The sequence below is a fragment of the Orbicella faveolata genome, unplaced genomic scaffold, assembly GCF_042242905.1.
Source record: "Orbicella faveolata isolate gen_17 unplaced genomic scaffold, um_ofav_v1 contig_12, whole genome shotgun sequence".
In the NCBI taxonomy this organism is placed as follows: domain Eukaryota; kingdom Metazoa; phylum Cnidaria; class Anthozoa; order Scleractinia; family Merulinidae; genus Orbicella; species Orbicella faveolata.
The window spans coordinates 22,830,341-22,855,761 of NW_028301539.1; the positions used below are offsets into that span (position 1 = coordinate 22,830,341).

Consider the following 25,421-nt stretch of genomic DNA (forward strand, 5'->3'; position numbering starts at 1 on the left):
AAAACTTGAGCAGCCGAACCATAGATTTGTCATACGTCCCGTTTAGGTACAAGTTGCGCCAAAGATTGGGGTCCACTATTTCACGATTGTACAAAGGATTCTTATAGATCCTATTCATAAATGGCCATTTATGAATAGGGTATATTCATAAATGGCTGCCAATTTAAAAATTCTTTTGTAAGTATTAAAACTAGCCCAACTAATCTCGCTTTTGAGTTGATGATGCAAAAGAATTTTTACTCTCAAACGAGGTTAGTTGGACTAATGTAAATGCATGCAAAAGAATTTTAAATTGCAAGCCATGTATGAATAGGGTCTATGAAACTTCATAATTTCATAATGGAAACATTGGAAAAGCGTGACATCGGCGAAGTGGTCTACTATTCCACTGCTGCTAAAAGGTATTAGTTAAAATCCTTTCTTGTCAAACTTGTAAGAGTGATTGTAAAATTTTTTCTCATTAATAACGTTAAGTACTTTTATAAGAATAGGTAAGCTCAATACAAAAATACTGCTGTGGTCCTACAGTAATTACTCTGTCTTTGACAACTAACGAAATGAAGTATTTAGTAGGTATGAAGTTGGTAGGATTCTGAGCGACCTTAAATTTTCGAAAAGTTAAGGTGGCTCTGAACCCTACCTAAAACTTTGCCAAAAGTTGCGTCTTATCATACTTATCAAAAGTTGATAATATAAAAAAAAATCACCGTGCCGTTTTTGAATTATAAGACCCTAAAGCTGTAATTAAGGGTGTTTGTAGGAGGTCATACTGTTGTTATGGTAACCAATTGCTCCACAAAAATGATAACAACGTGTTCATCAATGACTGGACAGTTTTATGATATCATGGTTGTAGCACCAAGTGATAAAGAGTGGTCATAACGACCCATCAAAATCTAAGTGTTGGAAACTGTTTTGAGCCACCTTAAACACCGAGACGAATACTGCAAATGGAATTGAAACGGTTAAAATTTCAAGTTTACTTGTGACAGGATATGTGGCATTCTAGAGCCATATCGGAAAACTTGAATTTGGAGCAGAACCTAGATTTTAACCTCAACTTCCAGATTCCAAGCCCAGTTGTTCTAACCACTCGGTCAGGCTGCCTTCAACTCTAACATCGTGTGCACTACCAAACACAGTTTCTGAAATCTTTTTGCGAGATTACATTATCTAAGTACTATGAAATTTAAATGACCTGCCTGCCAAGTACTTTATATAGACACAGCAATTTAAGGGTAATCGTAGTGCACAGTCATCAAGAGGACCTTGGTAATTTCCTTTTGTGTTGCCAAAATAAAATACATTGTAAGATGTCTGACTTGCTGCTAGAGAAAACGGTTCATGCTGTCTGCTAAATTTTCTTTGCTTCCGATTGTGTGTTTTTTACGAGTAGACACCTAAGGTATTAGTTTGTTGACGCATTAACTTTCCCTCAACGAGTATACTGCAACCTATGCACTTTCGTTTCTCGAGGTTTCTACTCCAGCAAATTGTGTTGTTATTCAACTAATATTGCCCTTGAACACGTAAAAGGTTAGGGGGACGGGAATTCCCAAAGAGGAGATAATTCTTAAATTTCGCTGTTGCTGTTTTTGTTTTTGTTTTTGTTTTTGTTTTTTTTTGCATTTCATATTCATGAAGAACCTTGAAAAAATACTTTGTGAATACTTTGTAAAGGGCTGAAACTGCTCCTTAATGTCCTAAGTGGCGCTGAAATTATGTTTTAATAGTGAATTATGCTGTCTATGGACAAGAAATAAACTTTTCCATGCATATAAGTTTGGAACATGAAATACAGTTCCCTGAGGAAATCATCATATTTGTTTCCGAAACTTTTTTTTAATTTCTATTTGCGAATTAGACAATCACAAGATTATTTGTGTCACTTTGTCTGTTTTAATTTTTTGTTGTAAAACGTCGATCCAGAACGGTTTTTTTTTTTTTTTCCAGCCTACTATGACATCCGTGATAAGAAGCAACATCTGTATTTGCAAACAGTTCTAATCAAATAGCCGGGCTTGGCGTCAGGGTTAGAATTCAAGTAAGCAACCTGTTCACGGAATAAGCAGATTGAAAATTAATATTACAGAAGTATCAAACTCAGCAAAGCGACTGATACCAGAGGAAACCATGCAGACCTGGAGAGAATTAGAGAACTCAGAACACTAGCGAGGAATAAATAAACAGTTTCCGTGTTCACCAGCTAAGATATCAATAACGCGAATATCTTTTCATTCAACATATACATGAAAAGACAGCACCAGAAGTTTGTTGCGATGTAAGACTTACTGTTTTATCTTTTTTTTTTACATGGCAAAAACTTTGCGCCGCCGATTCCGTTCACACTTGAGTTTAGAAGGACGTGTTAAGCGCTTCTCGCGGTCTGTAGCGGACGCAGTTCTGACTAAAGCTGGGCTAGACGGGTCATTTTGGGTTGCTATAAGAGCATGGAAAATATTTCTTGGATTCAACATGAAGTTTTTTCAGCATTTTTAAGTTAGCTCAATGCATGCTTAACACCGTGATGAGCGTAATGAATTTAGTTTCCACTAATCTTTCAAGCTGTAGTTTCTGGCATTTAGCAAAATACAGAGAAACATGAACTTCATTGCTTTCATTATAAAAAGATAAATTCTGAATCAGAGCTATTCCTCTATCCCATTCGCAAAAGTCTTGAAAGTTATCGTACAGTCTTTCACCTTTCCTAACTTCTTTTGCTCCAACATTTATAGTGCCATAAATTTTCGTCGCTTCGGCTCTAAGGATTTTGTGTGCGGCGTATGTGTGTGCTGAAGTCTGGACGTTCATTCTTTCAGTTTCAGTGATTGCATGGTTTGCCGCGTCCTCTAATGAATTTGCTAAGAACAGGCAACTTGATCACAAAAGTGCAATTAATTATCGTCACTTTGACAAACGTTTTCCACAGTTATTTCATAAAAGCAACATGCACTGAACTCTCTCTATGGGTTTGCCCGAGCAATAAACTTACTTGGGATGGTAAGAGAACACTCAAAGAGCGTCAAAAAAACGCACCTAACGACTCGTGACTTACAAGCTTTTTCGTGTTCTCCCAACATCCCGGTGGGTTATCATTGTGCCGGTAAATAATTAGATAGAGTGTTCTACTGCGTACATAAAGAACGAATTTAGTCGTCACTAATATTAAGCTCAATACAAAAAAACATTGCTGTGGCCCCAACTAACTCTTGAAGAACTTAAGTATATTTCTTTCAAAGAAATATATTTCCTTTCAACACCTTAGAAGCGTTGTTAGGTGTCAGGAATCAAAGAGATCTTCCAGCATCTCTAAAAAGATAACTGAAACGACAGTTTTATGCCCACAAACGGATTTAACAACTACTCGATTCATTTTACTTATGATTATATGGCGGGTGCCTCTGAATAGCAGAAATCAAAAACCTTTTAAACGTAATACCTGAAAACTTCTCTATTTTTTTTTCTTTCCTAGGGTATTTGGTTTGGCCATGGTTAGCTAAATTTACTTGCCTTCGCCTATTTTTCTTAAGCAATGTAGAGTTACCGATAATTTTTATTTTTATTCTACCTGGACCTAATCCTCGAGTGTGGCGTATCTCTAAACGCGCGAAAACTTACGAGAGAAAAGAAAATTGATATGGGCGGGAATCTCCAACCAAAACACTATGCAAATCGATACTCTTCCACAAGTAAAAAACACGTGTGTACAGCTGGGGCAATGCTAAAAGTAGCATCTTTAAAAAGTTAGGTAAGCGTTGGTTGGGATTCCCGCACCTAAAACGCGAGTGTGGCGCATCTCTAAGCGGGCGAGAACTTCCAAGAGAAAAGAAACTTAAGGTTACAGTATACCTTCGGGTCGGCAATTTTCTTCAAATTTGGATTTTTGGGTCAAAATAGTGGTTGAAGAATAATCTCTAATTTTTGAAAAAAAAATTTGAAAAAGGCTAAATATTGGCGGAGAAATGGCGGTTTTACGTTTTCACTGGAAGTAAAAGTTTACCTCTTGATTGACAGCCCTATGGCGCGTATGCAATCAACCGAGACGATTTTCGCCGGAATTACCTATATGGATGTCACGAATTGACTACTCAGTTGATCAGCATTGTTGTTCTGACTACCCAGCATTTTTGGTATCAGGCGTGTCTCTATTAAGTTATAAGTAAACATAGACCACGTTTAAACCATGGACCGGTTCGAAAAAGCGAAAACAGCGAAGAACGAATGAAAATACATCAATGGGTGAAGAAGCGAAAGTTCGCCACGCGGATGAAGCTATAGTTATCGTATAAGACGGGCAAATATTCGTGGTAAGAGAAAAGAAAGGTTCTGTAAAAATTTCGGAACTTGACAGCAATAACAGGGATGCTGACAGAGACTCTTCTGGTGAGTCCGATATCGACGAATCGTCGGACTCATTGAGACCATTTGAAATATTATCCATGCACAGTTGCCCACACACAGTTGCCCTCGGCGCTTTCTTTTGTTTGTTTCCTTCGCTCAGCCACTCTAACGTTCGTATCCTTTTTAGTCTTCCCCATTTTGCCAGACCAGCTTCAAGAAAAACCGAGCTACAGAAAAATTATCTCTCTGCCTTCGGTTCCTTGAGCGCATTGCGAAACACAAGAGTTTTTTAGAGATTCGCGCGTAAATTTCACCAGGAGGTTAACGGTAGTAAACTTTCCCTGCACTGATTGGCTTAGTTATCTGAGAACCCAGTTGAAGGCGTTTGTGGGCGAAGTTTGTTTGCGAAGCAGAGAATTTTTCTTAGCGCTGTTTTCTCGAATAAATTTTTTCACTTGAAGCAGACACTTTAAAGAGTTATAACTCAAAGGGAATTTGTTCAATTGCTCTTAAATTTGGACAGTGGCTAGCTTAACATATAAACTACAAAAACGTGTCTGGGAATTGTTAATGACGAAATACTTTTTCTTCGAGAGCGATTTTTGTACGATCACTCCACATTTTTTAAATCCTATTTCGAAAATTTTCTGTAACTTTTTACTGCAATTGAATATGCCAAAACGCAGTCACGTTTTTTAAGCGCTTTGGGCCCTGAAACCGAGGAAAAAATTAAATTGGCGAAAAACGAAATTCGCTTTGACTTGTAGCTTTCGAAAGGTGATTCAGGCGCTCGCATTTAGTGGTCGTGAAAAATTCCACAATTCATTTTCTTTCAAAATTCTTGGTGTGGTTTGATAGCCAGCTCCATAAGCTTTAATTTGATATAGGGGTTTAGGTATCTACAGCTTAAACTGCACGCGCTACATCGCTTGCGCGCGGGACACCCCTGAAGGTATACTGTAACCTTAAGTTGATATTGGCGAGAATCTCTCACCCAAGCACTGTCCAAATCGAAAGACTTCCACAAGTGAAATACACGCGTGTAAATTTGGGGAAGGGCTAAAAGTAGCATCTTTAAAAGGTTAGGTAAGCATTGATTGGGATACCAGCAACTAAAACCCGAGTGTGGCACAACTCTAAACGCGCGAGAACTTACGAGAGAAAAGAAATTTGATATGGGAGAGAATCTCTCACCCAAACACTGTGCAAATCGATAGTTTTCCACAAGTGAAAAACACGTTGGTAGATAAGGGGCAGGGCTAAAAGCAGCATCTGTAAAAAGTTATATAAGCAATGGTTGGGATTCCTGCACCTAAAACACGAGTGATGGCGCATCTCTAAACGCACGAGAACTTCCGAGAGAAAAGAAAGTTAATATGGGCGACAATCTTTCACCCGAGCACTGTCCAAATCGAAAGACATCAACAAGTGAAATACACGCGTGTAGATTTGGGGGAGGGCTACAAGTAGCATCTTCAAAAAGCAAAAAGAGCATTGGTTGGGATTCCTGCACCTAAAACGCGGGTGTGGCGCATCTCTAAACGCGCGAGAATTTACGAGAGAAAAGAAAGTTGATATGGGCGAGAATCGCTCACCCAAGCACCGTCCCAATTGATAGCCTTCCACAAGTGAAATACACGTGTGTAGATTTGAAGAAGGGCTAAAGGCAGCATCTTTAAAAGGTTAGGTAGGCATTGGTAGGAATCCCAGCACTTAAAATGTAAGTGTGGCGCATCTCTTAACGCGCGAGAACTTACGAGAGAAAAGAAAGTTGATATGGGCGAGAATCTCTCGCCCAGGCACTGTCCAAATCAAAAGACTTCAACAAGTGAAATACACGTGTTTGGATTTGGGGGAGGGCAAAAAGCACCACCTTTAAAAAGTTAGGTAGGCATTAGTTTCGATCCTTGCGCCTAAAACGCGAGTGTGGCGCATCTCTGAAGGTGCGAGAACTTACGAGAGAAAAGAAAGTTGATATGGGCGAGAATCACTCGCCCAAGCACTGTATGAATCGATAGGCTTCCACAAGTGAAATACACGTGTGTAGATTTGGGGGAGGGCTGAAAGCAGCATCGGTAAAAGGTTAAGTAAGCATTGGTTGGGATCCCTGCACCTAAAATGCGAGTGTGGCGCATCTCTAAACGTGCCAGAACTTACAAGAGAAAAGAAAGCTGATATGGGTAAGAATGTCCATCCCAAGCACTGTCGAAATCCATAGACTTCCACAAGTGAAATACACGTGTGTAGATTTTAAGCAAGGCTAAAAGTAGCATTTTTAAAAAGTTAGGTAAGCATTGGTTGGGACTGCTCTGCACCTAAAACGCGAGTATGGCGCATTTCTAAACGGGCGAGAACTTACGAGAGAAAAGAAAGTTGATATTAGCAAGAATGTCCAACCCAAACACTGCGCAAATCAATAGTTTTCCACAAGCGAAATGCACGTTTGTAGATTTGGTGGAGGGCTAAAAGTAGAGTTTTTAAAAAAGTTAAGTAAGCATTGGTTGGGATCCCCGCACCTAAAACGCGAGTGTGGCGCAGCTCTAAATGTGCATCTCTAAATTCTATCAGAACAGGGCTGTATTCCTCTAAGGCTGTGGGTGTAATTCGTAGAAACACTGCGTTTTTATAAATCGTTTAGAAATTCTTCGATCAGTTGAAATTTATGTTGCTGGCACATGAGTGGACACGTTATATGTAGACCGTGATGTAAGATACCTTAAACTATTTTTACTGTTTCTGATGCACTGCTACGTTAGTCTCCTTTACAAATATTTAACTGCTCTGGTCGAGTTTATAATTTCAATATGATTAAACGTTCTTTTTATGCGCTCTGTTAATAATGATGCAAAGTTGTCAATTTTAGTAATTTCAATTTGAAGACAAGGTTCTGTTAGTACCTTGTTACTTGATGAAAATTTTGCGGGGTTTGTTTTACCAGGGCGCTTCATGACGCCTGCTGGAATAAGCTATACCTTCCCTAGTTGAATCGTCATCAGTTTATCGTACGTTATTTAGGTTATTGATTGGAAAAATAATTATACTTTTGAGCCTTAGTTCCTCTATTTTCAGGGGATGGCGGGTGGGCTCACTTCTTTCGGAGGTCGTTACTTACCGCCATGTATTAAGTTTCTCCTCGCGCTTTTTTTTGTTTTTTGTTTTTTGTTTTTTGTTTTTGTTTTTTTGTTTGTTTTTTTTGCCCTCGGCTGTGTAATTGTGCGATATTTTCTACCCAATAACTTCAATTGCCGAGCATGACAATACTGCACGTGGCTCCCACTGCCAATGACATACTCAGACAAGTATTCTAGATCATCTGGGTTTTTATTCCTTAAGATCTGTGTTAGATTGATTAATCAAACGCTCCTTTACGCCCAGACAAGCATCTCGATGCAAGCTCAGAGTTTATTGTGATGGCTTTCATTGCGTAAAAAAGACATTTACGTCTGCTCGCCGCACTTAACTTCCATTCGTAGGCACTTTGGTATCTTTAAGTTCAGTTTGTAGATCTGAACTTGGTTCAGGGAGAGAAGCAGAGGAAGGTTCATGTTGTGTAATTCGTTCGTTTTCGGGGGATTACTTGATTTATCGGCATTCCCCGGTTTTGTCCGCCCACGCTTTTTTCCTGCCCAAGTCTTTCATCACGTGTGTTTAGGCGTGATCCGATATATAATGACCTTGTTTTGTTCCAGATTATTGGCGTCGGTGGAGTCCGCCATCGTTTGAAAGCATCGGGAATGACTCGAACGCACTATTCACTTTTAAAGGACTATTATTACCGTGACTTCACTTTAAAGCTTGTCTCATATTCCATCGGCCCTTTCTGGTTTATTTTTCTATTTAATATCATCGGCATGTCACTGAAACAGATTATGATGCCTTCCCTGGCCGCAAGACGAAGAACCCTAGTGAGAGTATGTAAGGAATGCTAGGAAAATTTCCTACCATTTCTCTGCGGTACTTACAGTAGAAGCCCCGTGCGTCCCGTCATGCTAAATTATGTGATAAAGCGTGCTAGCGACTTAAAAACAGTTTCAAACTGACTCGTTTTGCTTTCGAGTTGCGTAAGAAATTTGAAGCCTTTCCGAGTCCGCGTGAATAGAAATCGTTCCCGAACCCGTCAGACACACAGTAGAGATATAATAAATATCTTACTAACCTCGTCTTCTCGGTCCGCACTGTAAGTTACGGATCCTCGTTTTTTCCCCTTCGATATATGACCCGCGCGCTTTACGCTTGGGCCATAAATCGAAGGGGAAAAAGGTCGGTCCGTAACTTACAGTACGGACCTCGAACTCGGCTAGTAAGAGGTATAGCTCGAGAAGCTGAAGCTAAAAAACTGAAAATCGGAGTTTTCATTGATGGTAATATCGAATTTTATTAAAGTTACTACGCGCGCTATGATTGGTCAATTTAGCTGATTGTATTTTACTGTATGCTAACATAGCAAATAAAAGTTTCAAAATTCATTTTACTTTAAGTTGTGCATTAAAACGTGTTAACGAGTTAACAATGATTTCCAATTGACTCGTTTTGCGCTTTTGAAGCCGTTCCGCGTGAATAAAAATCGTTTTCGAACCCGTCAGACGGCGTAGAGATTTAATAAAGGTCTCACAAATATCGTATTCTGGATCTGTACTGTAAGTTACGTATTCTCGGTTATCCCCTTCGATTTGAGGTATACATTTTCTCTGTAGTTATTCATTTTATGTTTTCTGATAAAGGGGAAAGGTTTCTGAAAAGGGGCGTGGTAATTATGTCTCGACTCCGTCCGCTGTCGTCGAATCAAGAGAATGTCAATGAAGTGGCAAGAAAATCGGCACACTAAAAGAAGCAGAAGAAGTGTGAAGTGAACCATTGAAAGGAAACAACAATGCTTTCGAACTGGCAAGGAAATTTGACTACGAATACGGGACTTTTAAACAAGGACAAAAAAAATACTGAAAGTTAAGGGTTTTTTTGTTAATATATATATATTTTTTATGCTGTGCTAAGAATAATATACCAGCGTGTGTTAAATAATGGTGGACCCTGATCAGGCAGAAGACATGTACAATGGCTTTGAACAAAAGCATTATTCGGTACCCAACTCATAGATACATTGATTAGAGGATGCAATTTTCATCGCTTTAACGATATGAATAAAAATAGGCTCAGTGTAATTTTTTTTTTCAGACTGGTGTAATGACAGAGGAGTGACAGGATAAAAGTTTTCCGAGCTGAGTGACATGGAGTTGGACCAGGTTTTTCTGCGATTTGACGCCGAAGCCCGGGCGAAGGATGGCAAATTATACAGTCGCTCCTCATTACTGGCCATAAGAAATGCAATTGAACGGTTCTTAAACAACCGTTCACACAATAGAGACATAAAATAACAAAAGGTGAAGCCTTTACTTTGCCTCCTACGCAACGTGTGGTTTAACACTTCCCTCCACTGGTGTAGAAGAGGCTGCGAGAGTCAACGCGAACTCCGTGCTAACAGCTTTGTGTTCGAAGTAGATAAGGATTGCCGTCCGTACGCTCGCATGTATGTGGACGTGCTTGGGGTAATAATAAGGTGTTAAAAATAGCGTTCATCTTTTAAACCTGTCAATCATTCGATATTCATCTATTGGATGTGTATGAGGAAATAAGAAGGGGTTATAAAAAGTGTTTAAATTCGTTCGTTAGAATATGTATTTTCCTTCGGAAGTTCAGCGTGAGCACGCATGTGATTTATGCTAACACATCTTGTGTTAGCACGTGGAGTCTCTCGAGACTCCAGTCGGAATATATATAAGGAGTGAATAGGTTGATATATTCATCAAGTGCGACATTACTCGACGGTGCTTGTAGTTTTCTTGTTTGTTTCATCGTGTTTGAGATGCCCTCGAGTCCCGAAATTTCGAAGAATCCTAAAGAGTCTGCTACGGAGGACGTTTTCGAACGTTTTAAAACGTACCTTGACCACAAGATTGAAAATCTCTCGTCGGGATTAAGCTCGCAATCGTCAAGTGAAACTGGAAAATTGCAAAGAGCGTCTGAGGCCGGCAAGCTTAAGTTCCAAGGCAACAAAGACCAGTTCCTGTTTAACTCCGAACTTCAGGCGACGGTAGACGAAGCCGCTAATTTTCTTGGCTTGCGCGACGTCGACAAAGCTGCTGAAAAGGTTGAGGACTTAAGAAAAAGTTTGCGACATCGTCAGAAGATCATAAAACTGGCAGACAAGAGCGAAGCAGGTTGGCTTGCGGTGAAGGAATACGAGGCGGAGGAGTTAGCTAGTGATTCGGACGACGAGAAGAGGATCAGGTAGGCGCCGGAGAGGGCTTTGAAGAAGAAGAAGCAAAATGCTTTTAAGAAATCCGAGAAGAATAAGACTCCCCTCAGCGCTCATTCTTCTCGTGCTGCTGACGACCGGTCTCTTTTTCGAGGTATGCTCCTTGCCCTTTCTTTGTTTTTTCAACGTGGCAGGCAGATGCTCTCACTCTGCCTGCCTCACAGTCTTGTGTATTTGTGTTATGCTTCAGCGTTCTGGAGAAGGAAAATGATTTTCCTTCGTACGAACGGAGTGAGGGAGAAGGAAAATGTATTTTCCTTCGGAAGTTCAGCGTGAGCACGCATGTGATTTATGCTAACACATCTTGTGTTAGCACGTGGAGTCTCTCGAGACTCCAGTTGGAATATATATAAGGAGTGAATAGGTTGATGTATTCATCAAGTGCGACACTACTCGACGGTGCTTGTAGTTTTCTTGTTTGTTTTGTTTATTTTTTCCACGTTTTTATTTTTTCTTTAGTGAAGGTTTTCTGCTGTGCGTTCTTTGTTTTTTCGTTTTTCAGGCCGTAGAATGCCTTCTCCAGCAGACATCTGCTTCAGATGCGGAAAGAGAGGTCATTGGAGTTTAAGTTGCGGGAGGCTCAGCGACGGTCCTGGATTCGGGAATTACAAAAACACAACCAGACTTGGCTCAGGCAGTACATCTGGAGAGCAATCCCGCAGACCAGACGAGCGACAGTCAACTATTTGAACATGATGATGCGGTCGGATGTTTCGAAGATATCATTAAGGTGGAAGATTCGTTTTTGCCTTCTTTTGAGTTAGAGTCTGGTTCACTGGTCCCTGGTACAGTTCCGCCAGGTGTTAAGGAGAGACTTAAAGCTCATGTTCTGTTTTGGGAGAAGATTGGCGCACCACCTTTTATCATCGACTGTATTAGAGAAGGTTAAAAAATTCCGTTTTATGTTTCTCCGCCTCCAACAGAATTTAGCAATAATCGTTCTGGTTTAGAACATTCCGAGTTCGTTCACTCAGCTATTCTTGAGTTGCTTTCCTCGGGAAGAGTTTGTCAAGTTCCGAAGAGTTGCCTCAACGTTATCAATCCGCTTTCTGTTTCGGTTCAAAGTTGTGGGAAAAGATGTTTGATTTTGGATTTAAGGTACATCAATCACCACGTTTTTAAGCAAAAATTCAAGTTCGAGGACTGGAGAGTTGGGCTAGACTATTTTGAGAAAGGTAGCTACTTCACCAAATTTGACCTCAAAAGTGGATATCATCATTTGGATATTTTTCCAGAACACCAGTTATTCCTCGGTTTTATCTGGGTGATGTCTGATGGGGAACCTAGTTTCTTTATGTTTACAGTTCTCCCGTTTGGTTTATCTTCGGCGCCTTACATTTTCACCAAGTTGCTCAGACCTTTAGTAAAGCATTGGAGATCTCAGGGAATACGTGCCGTTGTTTACCTCGATGATGGTTTTGACGTTGAGTCTACTGAGTCGTTGAGCCAAATTCATTCGAACATTCTTAGATCAGACCTTGCCGCGGCGGGCTTCATATCTAATGACGACAAGTCAGTCTGGGTTCCTGTACAATTTATTGTTTGGCTTGGTATTGTTTGGGATGGGGTTCAAGGAAACATTAGCATTACCGAGTAAGAATAGATAAGGCCTTGTCCCACATTGACAGCGCCCTACAACCTCGTGCGTTATCAGCAAGAAGTTTGCCTTCCATTGTTGGAAAAATCATATCTGAGTCCCGTTTTAGGAAACCTCGCTCGAATTATGACCAGGCATTGTCAGATGTCTGTGGCTGCCGCCCAAGATTGGGATAGTGTATTTTTGCTTCATAGATACTGTGTAGTTGAACTTGAGTTTTGGAAGAACAATCTTCGTTCCGTTAACACTAGAAGCGTGTCTGATTCGGTCACTCCATTTGTTTCTATTTATTCAGATGCAAGTGATGTTGCTTGCGCTGGCCATATTGACGGGAAAGATATTTGTGCTCATAGGATGTTTATTGAGGCTGAACGTCAGGAGAGTTCCACTTACCGTGAATTATTAGCTGTACAGTTAATTCGTCCTTAGTTCATTCAGTCCTTTTCTGCCTAATTCAAGAGTCAAGTGGTTTACCGATAACCAGGGGGCCGCAAGAATTGCGCAAGTTGGTAGTATGCACTTTAATCTTCACAAGTTAGCTTTTGATATTTTTTCGCTATGCTTTAAATTGGGAATTGTTTTGGACATTCAGTGGGTGCCCCGATCTCTCAATGATAAGGCGGATTACCTCAGCAAGATAATTGATTATGACGATTGGGAACTTGCCCCCGAGTTTTTTCAGCAGCTAGACGGTCTTTAGGGGCCATATACTGTGGATTGTTTTGCCGCTCACTACAACAAAAAAGTTCCAAAATATTTTTCAAGATTCTGGAACCCTGCGACGTCAGGTGTGGATGCGCTTTTCCAGGACTGACGAGGCGAAAATTGTCTCCTTGTACCACCGATTCCAATTTTGTCTAAAGTTCTCATTTTCATGTTTAGATCTCGTGCCAGTGGAACGTTAATTGCACCGCATTGGCCGTCTGCTCCTTTTTGGCCACTGTTGGTCAATAGGTTTTGGAATTTTGTTGTTGATTACGCATTCTTCGAAGGTGCGCTAGCGTTGCGTTTAGGGCGCAACATTAACTCGCTGTTAGGCTCGTCAAGTTGGAATGGTTTTATCATCGCTGTCAAACTTAATTTTTCTGACAGCGTCATCACAAACCAACTGGATCGTACTTAAATATTATACACGCTGTGTTATTGTATTACAGTTTTTTCAAGCCTTTTTTGGCAGTCCTTGGAGCCGGTTGGCATCAGGTTCTAGCCGGATGGCAGCGAACTCTTTTAGCCGTTTGTCTTTATGGACAGCGGACTTTGGCCGGTTGGCTATGGATTTTTTCTTAAACTTTTCGCCGGTGCTAAATCGGCATAAGCACATCCCCTTCCCTCTATTTTATATTATCTCTTAGTATTTTTGCTTCCTTAGGATTTGACTGAAGCCACTTCTTGGGGACGGACCTGTGTTGCCAAAAGGCGTTTAATGCTGAAGCAAGTTTTATCGTCTAAGGCTAATTCTTCTGTTAAAAAGTATGTCGCTCAATACAGGCTTTTCTGTCTTTATATGAAGTCCAGAGGCCTAAGATTGGTTTTGCCTTGTGATAGTTTACTTATATCTGAATATCTGTCTAATCTTCACGAAACCAAAAAATCATATGCTGTTGTTTTGTCTGCGTTTTGTGCGTTAAAATGGGTCCATGATCTCATTCCATACGGGATACAAGGTAATCGAGTTGATTCTGTACTATCTCGCAAGATTGTGGAGGCTATTAAACGTGTATTTAGCAGACCAGTCAGAAAAAAGGAGCCTATTACTCCTGATATGATACGTCGAATTTGTATTAAGTTTGCTTATGAAGGCTGTAATCTTAGTGGTTTACGTACAGCATTAATTTTTGTTTTAGGCTTTTATGGCCCCTTCAGGGTTAATGAGCTTTTAGATATACAGGCTTCGGATATTGTAGTTTTTGATGATCATCTAGAGATTAATGTTAAGCATAGCAAAACTGATCAATATAGGCAAGGCAATATTGTGTTTATTTCTAAAAGTGGTGGTCTTGCATGTCCTCATTCATTATTAGCCCGTTATTTTTCAACAGCAAGTATTGATCTAAGTTCATCTGCTCACATTTTTAGAACCCTTAAATTTGTCAAGAAGGGCAAATTGTATACTCTAGGCCCTAGGAGACTAAGTTATACTAGGTGTAGAGAGCTAATTAAAGAATCGCTTTCAGCTATAGGGATTAACTCCATCCCCTATAGTACACTTAGCCTTAGATCAGGCGGTGCTACCTTTATAGCAGACAATCTTATAAAATCAGGTGCTTCTGATAGGTTATTAATGCTTCACGGGCGATGGAAATCAGAGAAAGCTAAGAATATGCATGTTAAAGATTCTCTGGAAAGTAGGTTACAACTAACTAAATATTTTCCTACTTAGGCTTTTTCAGTCGTAAAGATGTAGCCAGTTTTCCCCTCCTCACATTGTTTGTACTTATTTGCCTAGCTTAGTGTGAAATGAATTAAAGCATCGTCGGGCAGGTGCTCTCACTCTGCCTGCCTTACAGTCTTGTGTATTTGTGTTATGCTTCAGCGTTCTGGAGAAGGAAAATGATTTTCCTTCGTACGAACGGAGTGAGGGAGAAGGAAAAGATATTAACTGAGAAGCCGCTTTACTGCTCTAAAAATTTCGGCACTCTTCGTTAACTAATTTCTGTCTCGTTATTTCAAGCGTTTAATTAACTTACTACATCTGTGACTATCGATATGGGAACAGCAAACTTAACTGATGATGGACCGCAGAAAACAGTTGAACAACTTTTACGTTCCGCTGGTTTAACTACTGGACTACGTGGCCACTTGATGTTTCTTTCAGTTTTAAACTCCTTTCTGTTCATTAGTGCAACCCTTGGGAATGTTCTGATCCTGATTGCTTTTCACGAGGAGTCCTCACTACATGCGCCATCCAAGCTCTTGCTTCGTAGTCTCGCGACAACTGATCTCTCTGTTGGTCTTATTTCAGAGCCTGTCATTATTACCTTTTGGATATCTGTAGTGAATGAACATTGGAATATTTGTCGCTACGCATTAGTGGCACATTTCATAACAGGATATACACTGGGTAGCGCGTCTATGTGGACACTGACTGCAATAAGCGTGGACAGACTTCTCGCCCTGTTGTTGGGGCTGAGATACAGACAAGTTGTAACTTTAAAGCGAACCTGGGTGATCGTTGTTTCCCTTTGGATTGTGTCCACTGCCTCTTCAGCAACCTGGCTTATAAATTCCCTCATAACCTTACGGTATGGCTTTATACTTATTTTACTATGTCTTGTAACCTCGATCTTCTCTTACACAAAGATTTTCTTCACCCTCCGTCATCAGCAAACTCAGTTACAAGACCATGTTCAACAACCGAACCAAACAAATCAACTGAACATAGCGCGATACAAAAAGGCATTGTCCAGTGCAATATGGCTGCAACTGACGCTGGTCGCTTGTTATCTACCCTATTGTATAGTGGCGGCTTTGTGGGCTCATAATGGACTATCTTCATCTATGGTTAATGCTTGGAGTTATGCAGTCACCTTAGGTTTGTTAAACTCGTCATTAAATCCGATTCTTTACTATTGGAAGCTAAAGGAAGTCAGGCAAGAAGTGAAGAACACAATCAGACAAGTGCTTTGCCATTGTTTTTCGAGTTTTTGACCGCAGTATGGTAACCGTCAGTAACATTCTTTTATTGTTGAAACTAAAGCAAAATGTCTCGAATGAAAACTTGATTAAAGCTGTAAATAAAGAGATAAAAACAATAAATTGCAATTTTTCTCTGTATAGACCACATTACAAAGAATTCAAATTTATTTCAATTAAGATTAGTGCGTGTTTCCTTCAAAACACAGTCAGAAAGCAGAGAGATCTCGGTGAGATGATTGAGCAATTCTGAAACAAAAATGAATACTTTCCGAGGGCACTGAGTCATAAAAAAAAAAAAAAAAAAATGAGAAAAATGAGTTTATTACTGTAGCATTGAAATTGATCGGTGAAGCGTGCTTTTGCACATGTTTGAAGTGGTGAAGCTCCGTTTTATTGGTCAAAAAAACTGAACTTTTGTATGTTTAGAGAATTGAATTGTCGTGTTAAATCGTTCGAGGTAAGCGTGGCAAGCAATTATTGTTAACGTCTTAAAACTTGCTATTAACATAACAAAGACACGTTCCTGATGTAAACATCCTTCTTTTAAGATAGCTCAGTCTTCCGTCTTTATCAGTAATAAAGTGTGTAAGCTCATGTGTTTGACGCCCATACTCTGTAGCTTTATTTGACCAAAGATGAGGAAAACAAATAACCTGTTGTTGTAGAGAAACGGCGATAAAGTTATTGGAATGGAAATCATAAAAATATTTCTTCGCGAAATTTAAACATTGTTATAACGAAATATTTTACGACTTGCTCGTAAGCAAGGCTCATATTTCATTGCATTCACGTTAATATGGCGTGGGAAAGTTTTTGTAAACAGCGTCAGGAATGAAACGCCTTTTATTAAAATTAGCTATTTTCTTCCATAAAGTTATTATAGTTTCAGCAAAAACATGAACGAGTGATGAATAAAAATGTCTAGTTCCCCTCTCACCCCCCCCCCCCCCCCCCAAAAAAAAAACTTTTTTTTGGATAGTTTCACCCATTAAAGCACATGTAGCATCACTCTTGTTTTGGTATATAAAGGGTGTAAGCCGTGTCCGAAGTCATAAGCTGTTCAAATAGGGAATGTTGGGGAATCGAAGATCGTAGTGTGACTCCCTCGACTAAGTAAAATCAACCCATCTGACGTTCGAAAGCGTTTCAAAGAGGGAAATACGCTTGTTAAATTCGAATATAATTGCCAGATTCAATACGGCTGTTCTAAAACAGGTGGATGTGAGCGAACTTGGTGAATCGGTGAACGAAGGGATCGGCTGCCGCGCTCGAGCGTGGTCTTCCCAAGCGTTATACGCACTTGCCGGCTGTTCACTGAATTAGGGATGGTGGCTGTTTAAAACATCTAAGTGAGCCATCTGACTCTGCGGTGGATCGACCCATTTGGATTTGCATTTGGATGAAAGCAGATGTTCAGTTGTGTATTTTCTTTGCATCGTGTTTTAGACTTATACTCATTTCCAAAGAAAATAGAGGAGACATGTTTGTCTGCGAAGGTGAAAGGAGAGGAAAGCTGCCCATCATTTCCTTTTCGATAACAAAACAACCGGAAAGCTGAAAACACCTTTGTCCGTTCTTAATTGATAAAGTGCACTGACAGCAGCTTGTACTAACTGCTTTGGACGCGTTGGCGGAATTAAAGAAAGTTCTGCCGAATTTTCATTTTCAGAGAAAACGGCAAAAGCAACAAAAATTGAAAGGCGTTTTTGACTTGAGTACGTCGAGTTTTATTTTATTTTATCTTGTTGTATTTTTCTTTACACCAATTTATTTAAAACCCCGATGAATGCCTTTTCGAATGAATTTACGGCAGTGTGGATCGACCTCAAATATATCAACGTTAGCTGTAAAGCTGTAAATTGAAAACTTTGCTCCTTAGATAATCGAGGGGCTTGCAAGGCAGAAGCTAAGAAAAAGTAAGACAGGATAAATGTTAAAAGATTTCCATAAAGGCGCAATTCCCAAGGAGACCTCTCTCATGTTATTCTTAAAGATAATTTCTTTCGCTAATGGTTTTTGTTTAGTTACTTTCACCACTAACATGACAACAAAACAGTCTGAACAATTATTGGTTTATTTCAACGTGCTAAAATACATTTTAGCCCGCCAAATTCTCCATTTTAGCCCGCAAAATGCACCACAATGCGCGACAAAGTGATAATAATTTGCATTAGAGCATGAGATCGACAAAACACGTTTACTCGGCATTACTCCTGAGCGGACCATTATTCGTACGCCGTTATTTGTAAGTCACGTGGTAGGTTCTCGGCCAATGGAAAGACAGAAAAAATGCGTTGAATAATAATTTAATTTATCTTCACCGTTAAAGGGACACAGTCAGCTGGAGCACATGCGCATTAGATACCATTTCATAGTTAATTTGCATATCACAGAGACGCGATCCATACTGTTTTCAATCAAGTATGATAAAAATAATATCATACGATGAGCGAAAGCACACTCAAAAACAGGCTTTTCAGTAAACGATTGGAAATCAAGCAAAACACTGCGAAGATTGAAGCGGATTTCTGGATGTAGTTTGATTTCAGGTTGAGGTGAACTTTTTTCAAAGTGAGAAAACTAGTGTCCAGGTGAGTGCGGTCCCAAAGCTGACCGTGTCCCTTTAATGGGAACTTTCCGTGTTTCCTCAGGGAAATTCGAGATAATTGGGTGCTCTGACATGTAACCCGGCTTCCGCCGACCTCTCCTTTCTCTCAAAGATGCAGACCGTTTTGGAGCAGTAAAGGGATAGTCAGGAATTGTTGAGACCATTAGTAGTGACACGAAGTGAATTCACACCACTTAGATCGACTAAAACTACAGATCAAATGGATCGTTTCACATTTTTTAAATTGAAATTATTAAGTGGATGAAGTAAAAATGGGATATTATAGGAGCTACCGATAAAGAAGATAAGTTCATTAGAAGGCGCGTTGTAATTATGTCTGGACTCTGTCCTCCACGTCGTCGAATCAAGACAATGTCAAAAAAAGTGTCAAGATTACATAGACACCCTAACAAGCAGAAGAAACAAGCATTTCCTTCGAAAAATACATGAAACATTGAAAAGAAACAGCAGTACTTTCGAACTGGCAAGAAAATTTGACATCGACTACTCCACTTTTGAACAAGGAGAAAATAAAATGGCTACTGAAAGTTAAAGTTTCTTTTTGTTAATATTTATTTTTCATTGCAGTGCTAAGGATAATGCCAACCTGTGCTAAATAATGGTGGACCCTGATCAAGCAGAATACCGTGGTTTTGAAAAAAAAAAAAAAAGTATCATTCAGTCCTCAACTCAGAATCATATTGATTTGAGGGTGTAATTTTCACGGGAAAACCTCGGTTAACCGCTTTAACCATAATTATTATAATTTATTATATAGCTGTGTCTCACAAGGACTGGGAACTACCGAATTCACGAATTTGATTAGCTGAAATCGATATTGACTGTGGTCTAGATTTTCCCATCCAGACCGGCATCTAGACCGGTTACATTTTGATGTGAAAAAGTTGCAAACTAAAATGCAAGAATATTCACCATTTTCTTTTATTTTCTGCTGAATCATTTATGAAAGTGCCAAAAAGCCTGATGACAGAAAAAAAAAAAAAAAGTAAAGATGACGAGCAAATTTCGGCAGGTTTAAGTTAAGTTCATCGCCGTTCGCAAGCAAAATGTTCGCAAACCAGTTACATTAAACGAATTCTTCTTTGCCATACAAGAAACATCTTATTAACCGAACTAAGTCGGTCTGTATGGAAGAAATTCTGTACTCACGACCTCGGCCAAGATTCTCCCATACAGACCTCCTGCTCGGTTAATAAGAGCTAAAAAATAAAAAGAAGAGCATGAGTGACATTCTTAAACCCCTGACTTTTCAAATCGAAGACCTCGAAGATAAGGAGTGTGTTTTCCCGACATTTGATGTCTTTGAGAAAGTCATTTTGATTTGTAATTTCAGCTATTGGATATCTAACTCTATAAGAGCTATACTGAAGAGAGGAACAACGAAGAAATATCACTCCTACATTAGCTCGCTAGAAAACTTGAGCAGCCGAACCATAGATTTGTCATACGTCCCATTTGATACAAGTTGCGCCAAAGTTTGGAATCCACTATTCCACGATTGTGCAAAGGATTATAGACCCTATTCATAAATGGCTACCAATTTAAAAATTCTTTCGTCAGTATTAAAACTAGCCCAACAAACCTCGCTTTTGAGTTGATGATGCAAAAGAATTTTTGCTCTTAAACGAGGTTAGTTGCACTAATGCAAATGCGTGCAAAAGAATTTTACATTGGCAGCCATTTATGAATAGGGTCTATGAAACTTCAAAATTTCATAATGGAAAATTGGAAAAGCGTGACATCGGTGAAGCTGTAATTAAGGGTGTTTGTAGGAGGTCATACTGTTGTTATGGTAACCTATTGCGCCACAAGAATGATAACAACGTGTTCACCAATGATTGGACAGTTTTTTGATATCATGGTTGTAGCATCAAGTGATAAAGAGTGATCATAACGACCCATCAAAATCTAAGTCTTCGGAACTGTTTTGAGCCACCTTAAACACAGAGACGAATACTGTAAATGGAACTGAAATGATTAAAATTTCAAGTTTAGTAGTGACAAGATATTTGGCTGTCTAGAGCCATATTGGAAAACTTGAATTCGGAGCAGAACCTAGATTTTAACCTCAACTTCTGGATTCCAAGCCCAGTTATTCTAATCACTCGGTCAGGCTGCCTTCAACTCTCACATCGATTATGAGAGGGCGCCCTACCAAATTAACACGGTTTCTGAGATCTTTTTGCGGGATTATATTATATAAGTACTAGGAAATTTAAATGACCAAGGCCGCTAAGTACTTTATATAGACACAGCAATTTAAGGGTAATCGCAGTGCACAGTCATCAAGAGGACCTTGGTAATTTCTTTTTGTGTTGCCAAAGTAAAATACATTGTAAGATGTCTGACTTGCTGCTAGAGAAAACGGTTTCATGCTGGCTGCTAAATTTTCTTTGCTTCCGATTGTGTGTTTTTTACGAGTCGACACCTAAGGTACTAGTTTGTTGACGCATTAACTTTCCCTGAACAAATATACTCCAACCTATGCACTTTCGTTTCTCGTGGTTTTTCCTCTTGCAAATTGTGTTGTTATTCAACTAATATTGCCCTTGTACACGAAAAAGGTTAGGCGGACGAGAATTCCCAAAGAGAAGCTAATTCTTAAATTTCGCTGTTGCTGTTGCTGTTCTGTTTTTTTTTTTTTTTTTTTTTTTTTTTTTTTTTCATTTCAAATTCATGAAGAACCTTTGTGAAACTCGACTTCATGAAATCGACAAATTGACAGATCTGAAACTGCTCCTTATTTTCCTAAGTAGCGCTGGAATTATGTTTTAATAGTAAGTTATGCTGTCTATGGGCAAGATGAAAACTTTTCCGCGCACATAAGTTTGGAACATGAAATACAGTTCCTTGAGGAAATCATCATATTTGTTTCCAGAACTTTTTTTTTAAATTCTATTTGCGAATTAGACAATCACAAAATTATTTGCGTCACTTTGTCTGTGTTAATTTTGTGTTGTAAAACGTCGATCCAGAACAGTTTTTTTTTTCCACTTTCCAGCCTTTCCTATGATATCCGTGATAAGAAGTAACATCTGTATTTGTAAACAGTTCTAATCAAAATAGCCGGGCTCAGCGTCAGGGGTAGAATTCAAGTAAGCAACCTGTTCACGGAATGAGCAGATTGCAAATATATATCTAATTACAGAAGTGTCAAACTCTGCAAAGCGACTGATACCAGAGGAAGCCATGCAGACCTAAAGAGAATCAGAGAACTCAAAACACTAGCGAGGACAAAATAAATAGTTTCCGTGTTCATCAGCTAAGATATCAATAACGCGAATTAATATCTTTTCATTCAACATACACATGAAAAGACAGGACCAGAAGTTTGCTGCGATTTAACACTTAATGTCTCGTCTTTTTTTACATGGCAAAAATTTTACGCCGCCGATTCCGTTCACACTCGAGTTTAGAAGGATGTGTTAAGGGCTTCTCGCGGTCTGTAGAGGACACAGTTCTGACTAAAGCTGCATGGGCTAGACGGATCATTTTGGGTTGTTATAAGAGCAGGGAAAAGATTTCTTTGATTTAACATGAAGATTTTTTCAGCAGTTTTAAGTTAGCTCAATGCATGCTTATCACGGTGATAAGCGTAAATGAATCTATTTTCCAATAATCTTTCAAGCTGTAGTTTCCAGCAATTGGCAAACTACAGAGAAAAATGAACTTCATTGCTTTCATTATAAAAAGTTAAATTCTGAATCAGAGCTATTCCTCTATCCCATTTCCAAAACATCTTGAAAGTTATCGTACAGTCTTTTACCTTTCCTAGCTTCTTTTGCTCCAACATTTACAGCGCCAACAATTTTCGTCGCTTCGGCTCTAAGGATTTTGTGTGCGGCGTATGTGAGTGCTGAGGTCTGTACTTTCATTCTTTCAGTTTCAGTGATTGCCTGGTTTGCCGCGTCTTCTCATGAATTTGTTAAGAACAGGCAACGCGATCACGTCACTTTGACAAACGTTTTCCACAGTTATTTCATAAAAGCAACATGCACTGAACTATTTCTATGGGTTTACCGGAGTAATTGCTGGTTTTCAGAGTCACGCCGTTCAAAATAGATCAAAATAAAAATCAAAACCGTTCAAGAGATAAAGTCCAGAATCTGGGAAATGAAAGAAAGTAAATGTGCAAAGACTTTCGCCAAATTCTGGTCACAGCAATTTTTCTTATGCGAGATATGCGGAGAAATTTTTTACCCAAATTTATAGAGATTTGTACGGAGACGCCATTCTGGTGCCCATCCGTATGGGCACCAACATGGCGGCCGAAAACCAACAGAAACATCTGTCACTGAATTTTGCTACAAATGCGTGAATTTATCCCTCGAGGAACTCTAAAACATTAAAATAATACTTTTTCTAAGACATGAACTGTTCAGATAGCCAAATTCTCCGAAATAAGTCACTTTTTTAACCATCATGACAGCTCTCTAGGTCGTCATGTAAGTGCCGCGTCACGCAAAAGCTTAGAAATTCAAGCCTAATTTATCACAAAACCAAGAACCCAGTCGGAACGAAAATTTTGTATGAGTATTAGTTTTCAGCTGCTCTCTTATACATCATTAAAGTAAAATCTCAGGAAGATCAATAATTTTGTAGTTTGAATTTTAGTGACGTCATGTGAAACCCAGCTATAAACCTACTTGGGATGCTGGGAGAACACTCAAAGTGACTTACAAGCTTTTTCGTGTTCTCCCAACATCCCCCGTGGGTTATCATTGAGTCGGTAAATAATTAGATAAAGTGTTCTATTGCGTACATAACGAACGAATTTAGTCGTCACTAATACTAAGCTCAATACAAAAACATTGCTGTGGTCCCAACTAACTCTTGAAGAACTTAAGTATATTTCTTTCAAAGAAATATATTTCCTTTCAACACCTTAAAAGCGTTGCTAGGTGTCAGGAATCAAAGAAGAGATCTTACAGCATCTTTAAAAGATAACTGAAACGACAGTTTTATACCCACAAACGGATTTAACAATTACTCAATTCATTTTACTAATGGTTATATGGCGGGTGCCTCCGAGTAACAGAAATCAAAAACCTTTTAAACCCTGAAAACTTCTCCATTTTTTTTTTTTCCTAAGGTATTTGGTTTGGCCATGGTTAGCTAAATTTACTTGCCTTCGCCAATTTTTCTTAAACAATATAGAGTGACCGGTAATTTTTATTTTTATTCTACACGTATTTAATCTCCTTATTTTCTTACGTTAGTAAACAGTGTGTCTAGGTCTTATATCATTCGGCTAAGAATTACTGGATTAATTATCAAAGCATACGTACGTGAAACTGAAATTAATAGTGTATTCAGTCACTTAGAATTCTTGAGCTCCACAAAAATAGAAAACCCACAAATCACTATATGTATAGCAATTCTCCGACTCTTTCTTTACAGATTTTTGTAAAACAAAAAATGAAGAACTAGTTTTTGGATCTGAATTGAATTTTCACTTGAATATTAGGGGTAGTGTCGCTGCTGAAAGAGAGCTTGGTATAACATTACTTTATTATTATCTTGTAAAAAGACTCACAATTTGACAAGAATGATTTCTTGTTATCCTGGTCGCGAAATGAACAAACATTTGCTAAACTGTAATCTACTTCCATGCACCTTTGTGATCCAATATACTTCTTCCCTAGTGGGAAGAAGTGGCCTGTCTCTATTTTGCTGTGTGGCATGTTTTTATCCAGTATACATGTCCTCTATAATGGGTGGCATTCGGCAATACAATATAATATTTAGACAAGAGAACTTTAACTGAACAATCAGCAGGAACAGTGTCCCCTTTTGAAAACTATGTACGTAATGCCACCAGAAAAAAAAAAAAAAAAAAAAAAAAACATTTTCATGTGGAAAAAAGAAACGACGCCACCCGTATTGATAACTATGAGATTAAGGGATTGAGTAACTCTTTCATCCAGTCGGAACTGAATCCTTTCTCTTTGTCATTTAACAATCATTGAAATATCTGTGCCAGTGCCAGTATACCATCCGCGTTCAATTTATTAACGTTCTTCTTAAAGTACTGAATGCGACAGTTGCAAATTAAATTGCAGTTGCCTTTTGCTGCTGTTAAACTATATTTTTGTTCTCTATGGAAGGTTTAGTTTTTTATACATAGAAAGTGGATCGCGACATCGAGGGCAACAAAAAAAAAAAAAAGAGAGAGGCAGAGAAAGAGAGAGAGAGAGAGAGAGTAGATAACAACGTTGCCAATTGACGGCAAAACGGCAAAAGTGCTTGCTATTTTGGGTGATTACTGGGCACAATCCATCGTTTTTGGCTGTTTCCTCAGGGTGTTATATCGTGTAACAGTCTCTGACCGTACCCAAATTCGTAATTAGCCGATCAGAAGCCCTGCCGACTGTCCCGATGTCCTGCAATATAAATAGAGCTACGATATCATGCTCACTTGGCCGAATTTGGGTACACTAATTACCTAATCATAACTTTTCGGTACCCTTCGGCGGCATATCAGGTTCGTTTGGTTTCGCCATGGGTATTTGGGCTCGACTACGTCTCGCCAAAATACGAACCATGTCTCGACCAAACTCGCTCGATATGCCGCCGAAACGCACCATGAAGGTACGTTTGGGTGTAAATATTCAGTTGGATCACACTAAAATCCTAGAAATATTGCTAAGTCAAAGACGTTTCGTCACGAATGGATCGTATAAATATCGTAGGACACGCGTCTGTAATCTTACAACTCCTTCACAATCTTAGCGACCACTGTCCTTTAGATTTTTGATGACGTATTAATTATTTCCAAACAAAGAAAACGTTTTTAATTTAACACTGAGAAGAATATTGTAAGTGAACATAATATGTTTAACGTTGTAGAGGCAGAATATTTCGCTGTCTACAGCCATATATATATATATATATCGGAGAAGTAT

General features: G+C 39.1%; 2 protein-coding genes across 2 annotated transcripts; both read left to right on the plus strand.

Moving 5' to 3' along the window:
- The first annotated feature begins 10,163 nt into the window (after positions 1-10,163).
- Positions 10,164-10,728, plus strand: LOC149117220 (uncharacterized). The gene has a single exon (XM_089282895.1). The coding sequence runs from the start codon at positions 10,202-10,204 to the stop codon at positions 10,628-10,630; it is 429 nt and encodes a 142-aa protein (XP_089139021.1). The 5' UTR covers positions 10,164-10,201; the 3' UTR covers positions 10,631-10,728.
- Positions 10,729-14,903: 4,175 nt separating this feature from the next.
- Positions 14,904-16,201, plus strand: LOC110043946 (melanocortin receptor 5-like). Its single transcript, XM_020749454.2, has one exon. The coding sequence runs from the start codon at positions 14,958-14,960 to the stop codon at positions 15,897-15,899; it is 942 nt and encodes a 313-aa protein (XP_020605113.2). The 5' UTR covers positions 14,904-14,957; the 3' UTR covers positions 15,900-16,201.
- The last annotated feature ends 9,220 nt before the right edge of the window (positions 16,202-25,421 follow it).

Excerpts from the sequence above, each read along its gene's own strand:
- LOC149117220 (XM_089282895.1), top strand. The coding sequence starts at position 10,202 with ATGCCCTCGAGTCCCGAAATTTCGAAGAATCCTAAAGAGTCTGCTACG.
- LOC110043946 (XM_020749454.2), top strand. The coding sequence starts at position 14,958 with ATGGGAACAGCAAACTTAACTGATGATGGACCGCAGAAAACAGTTGAA.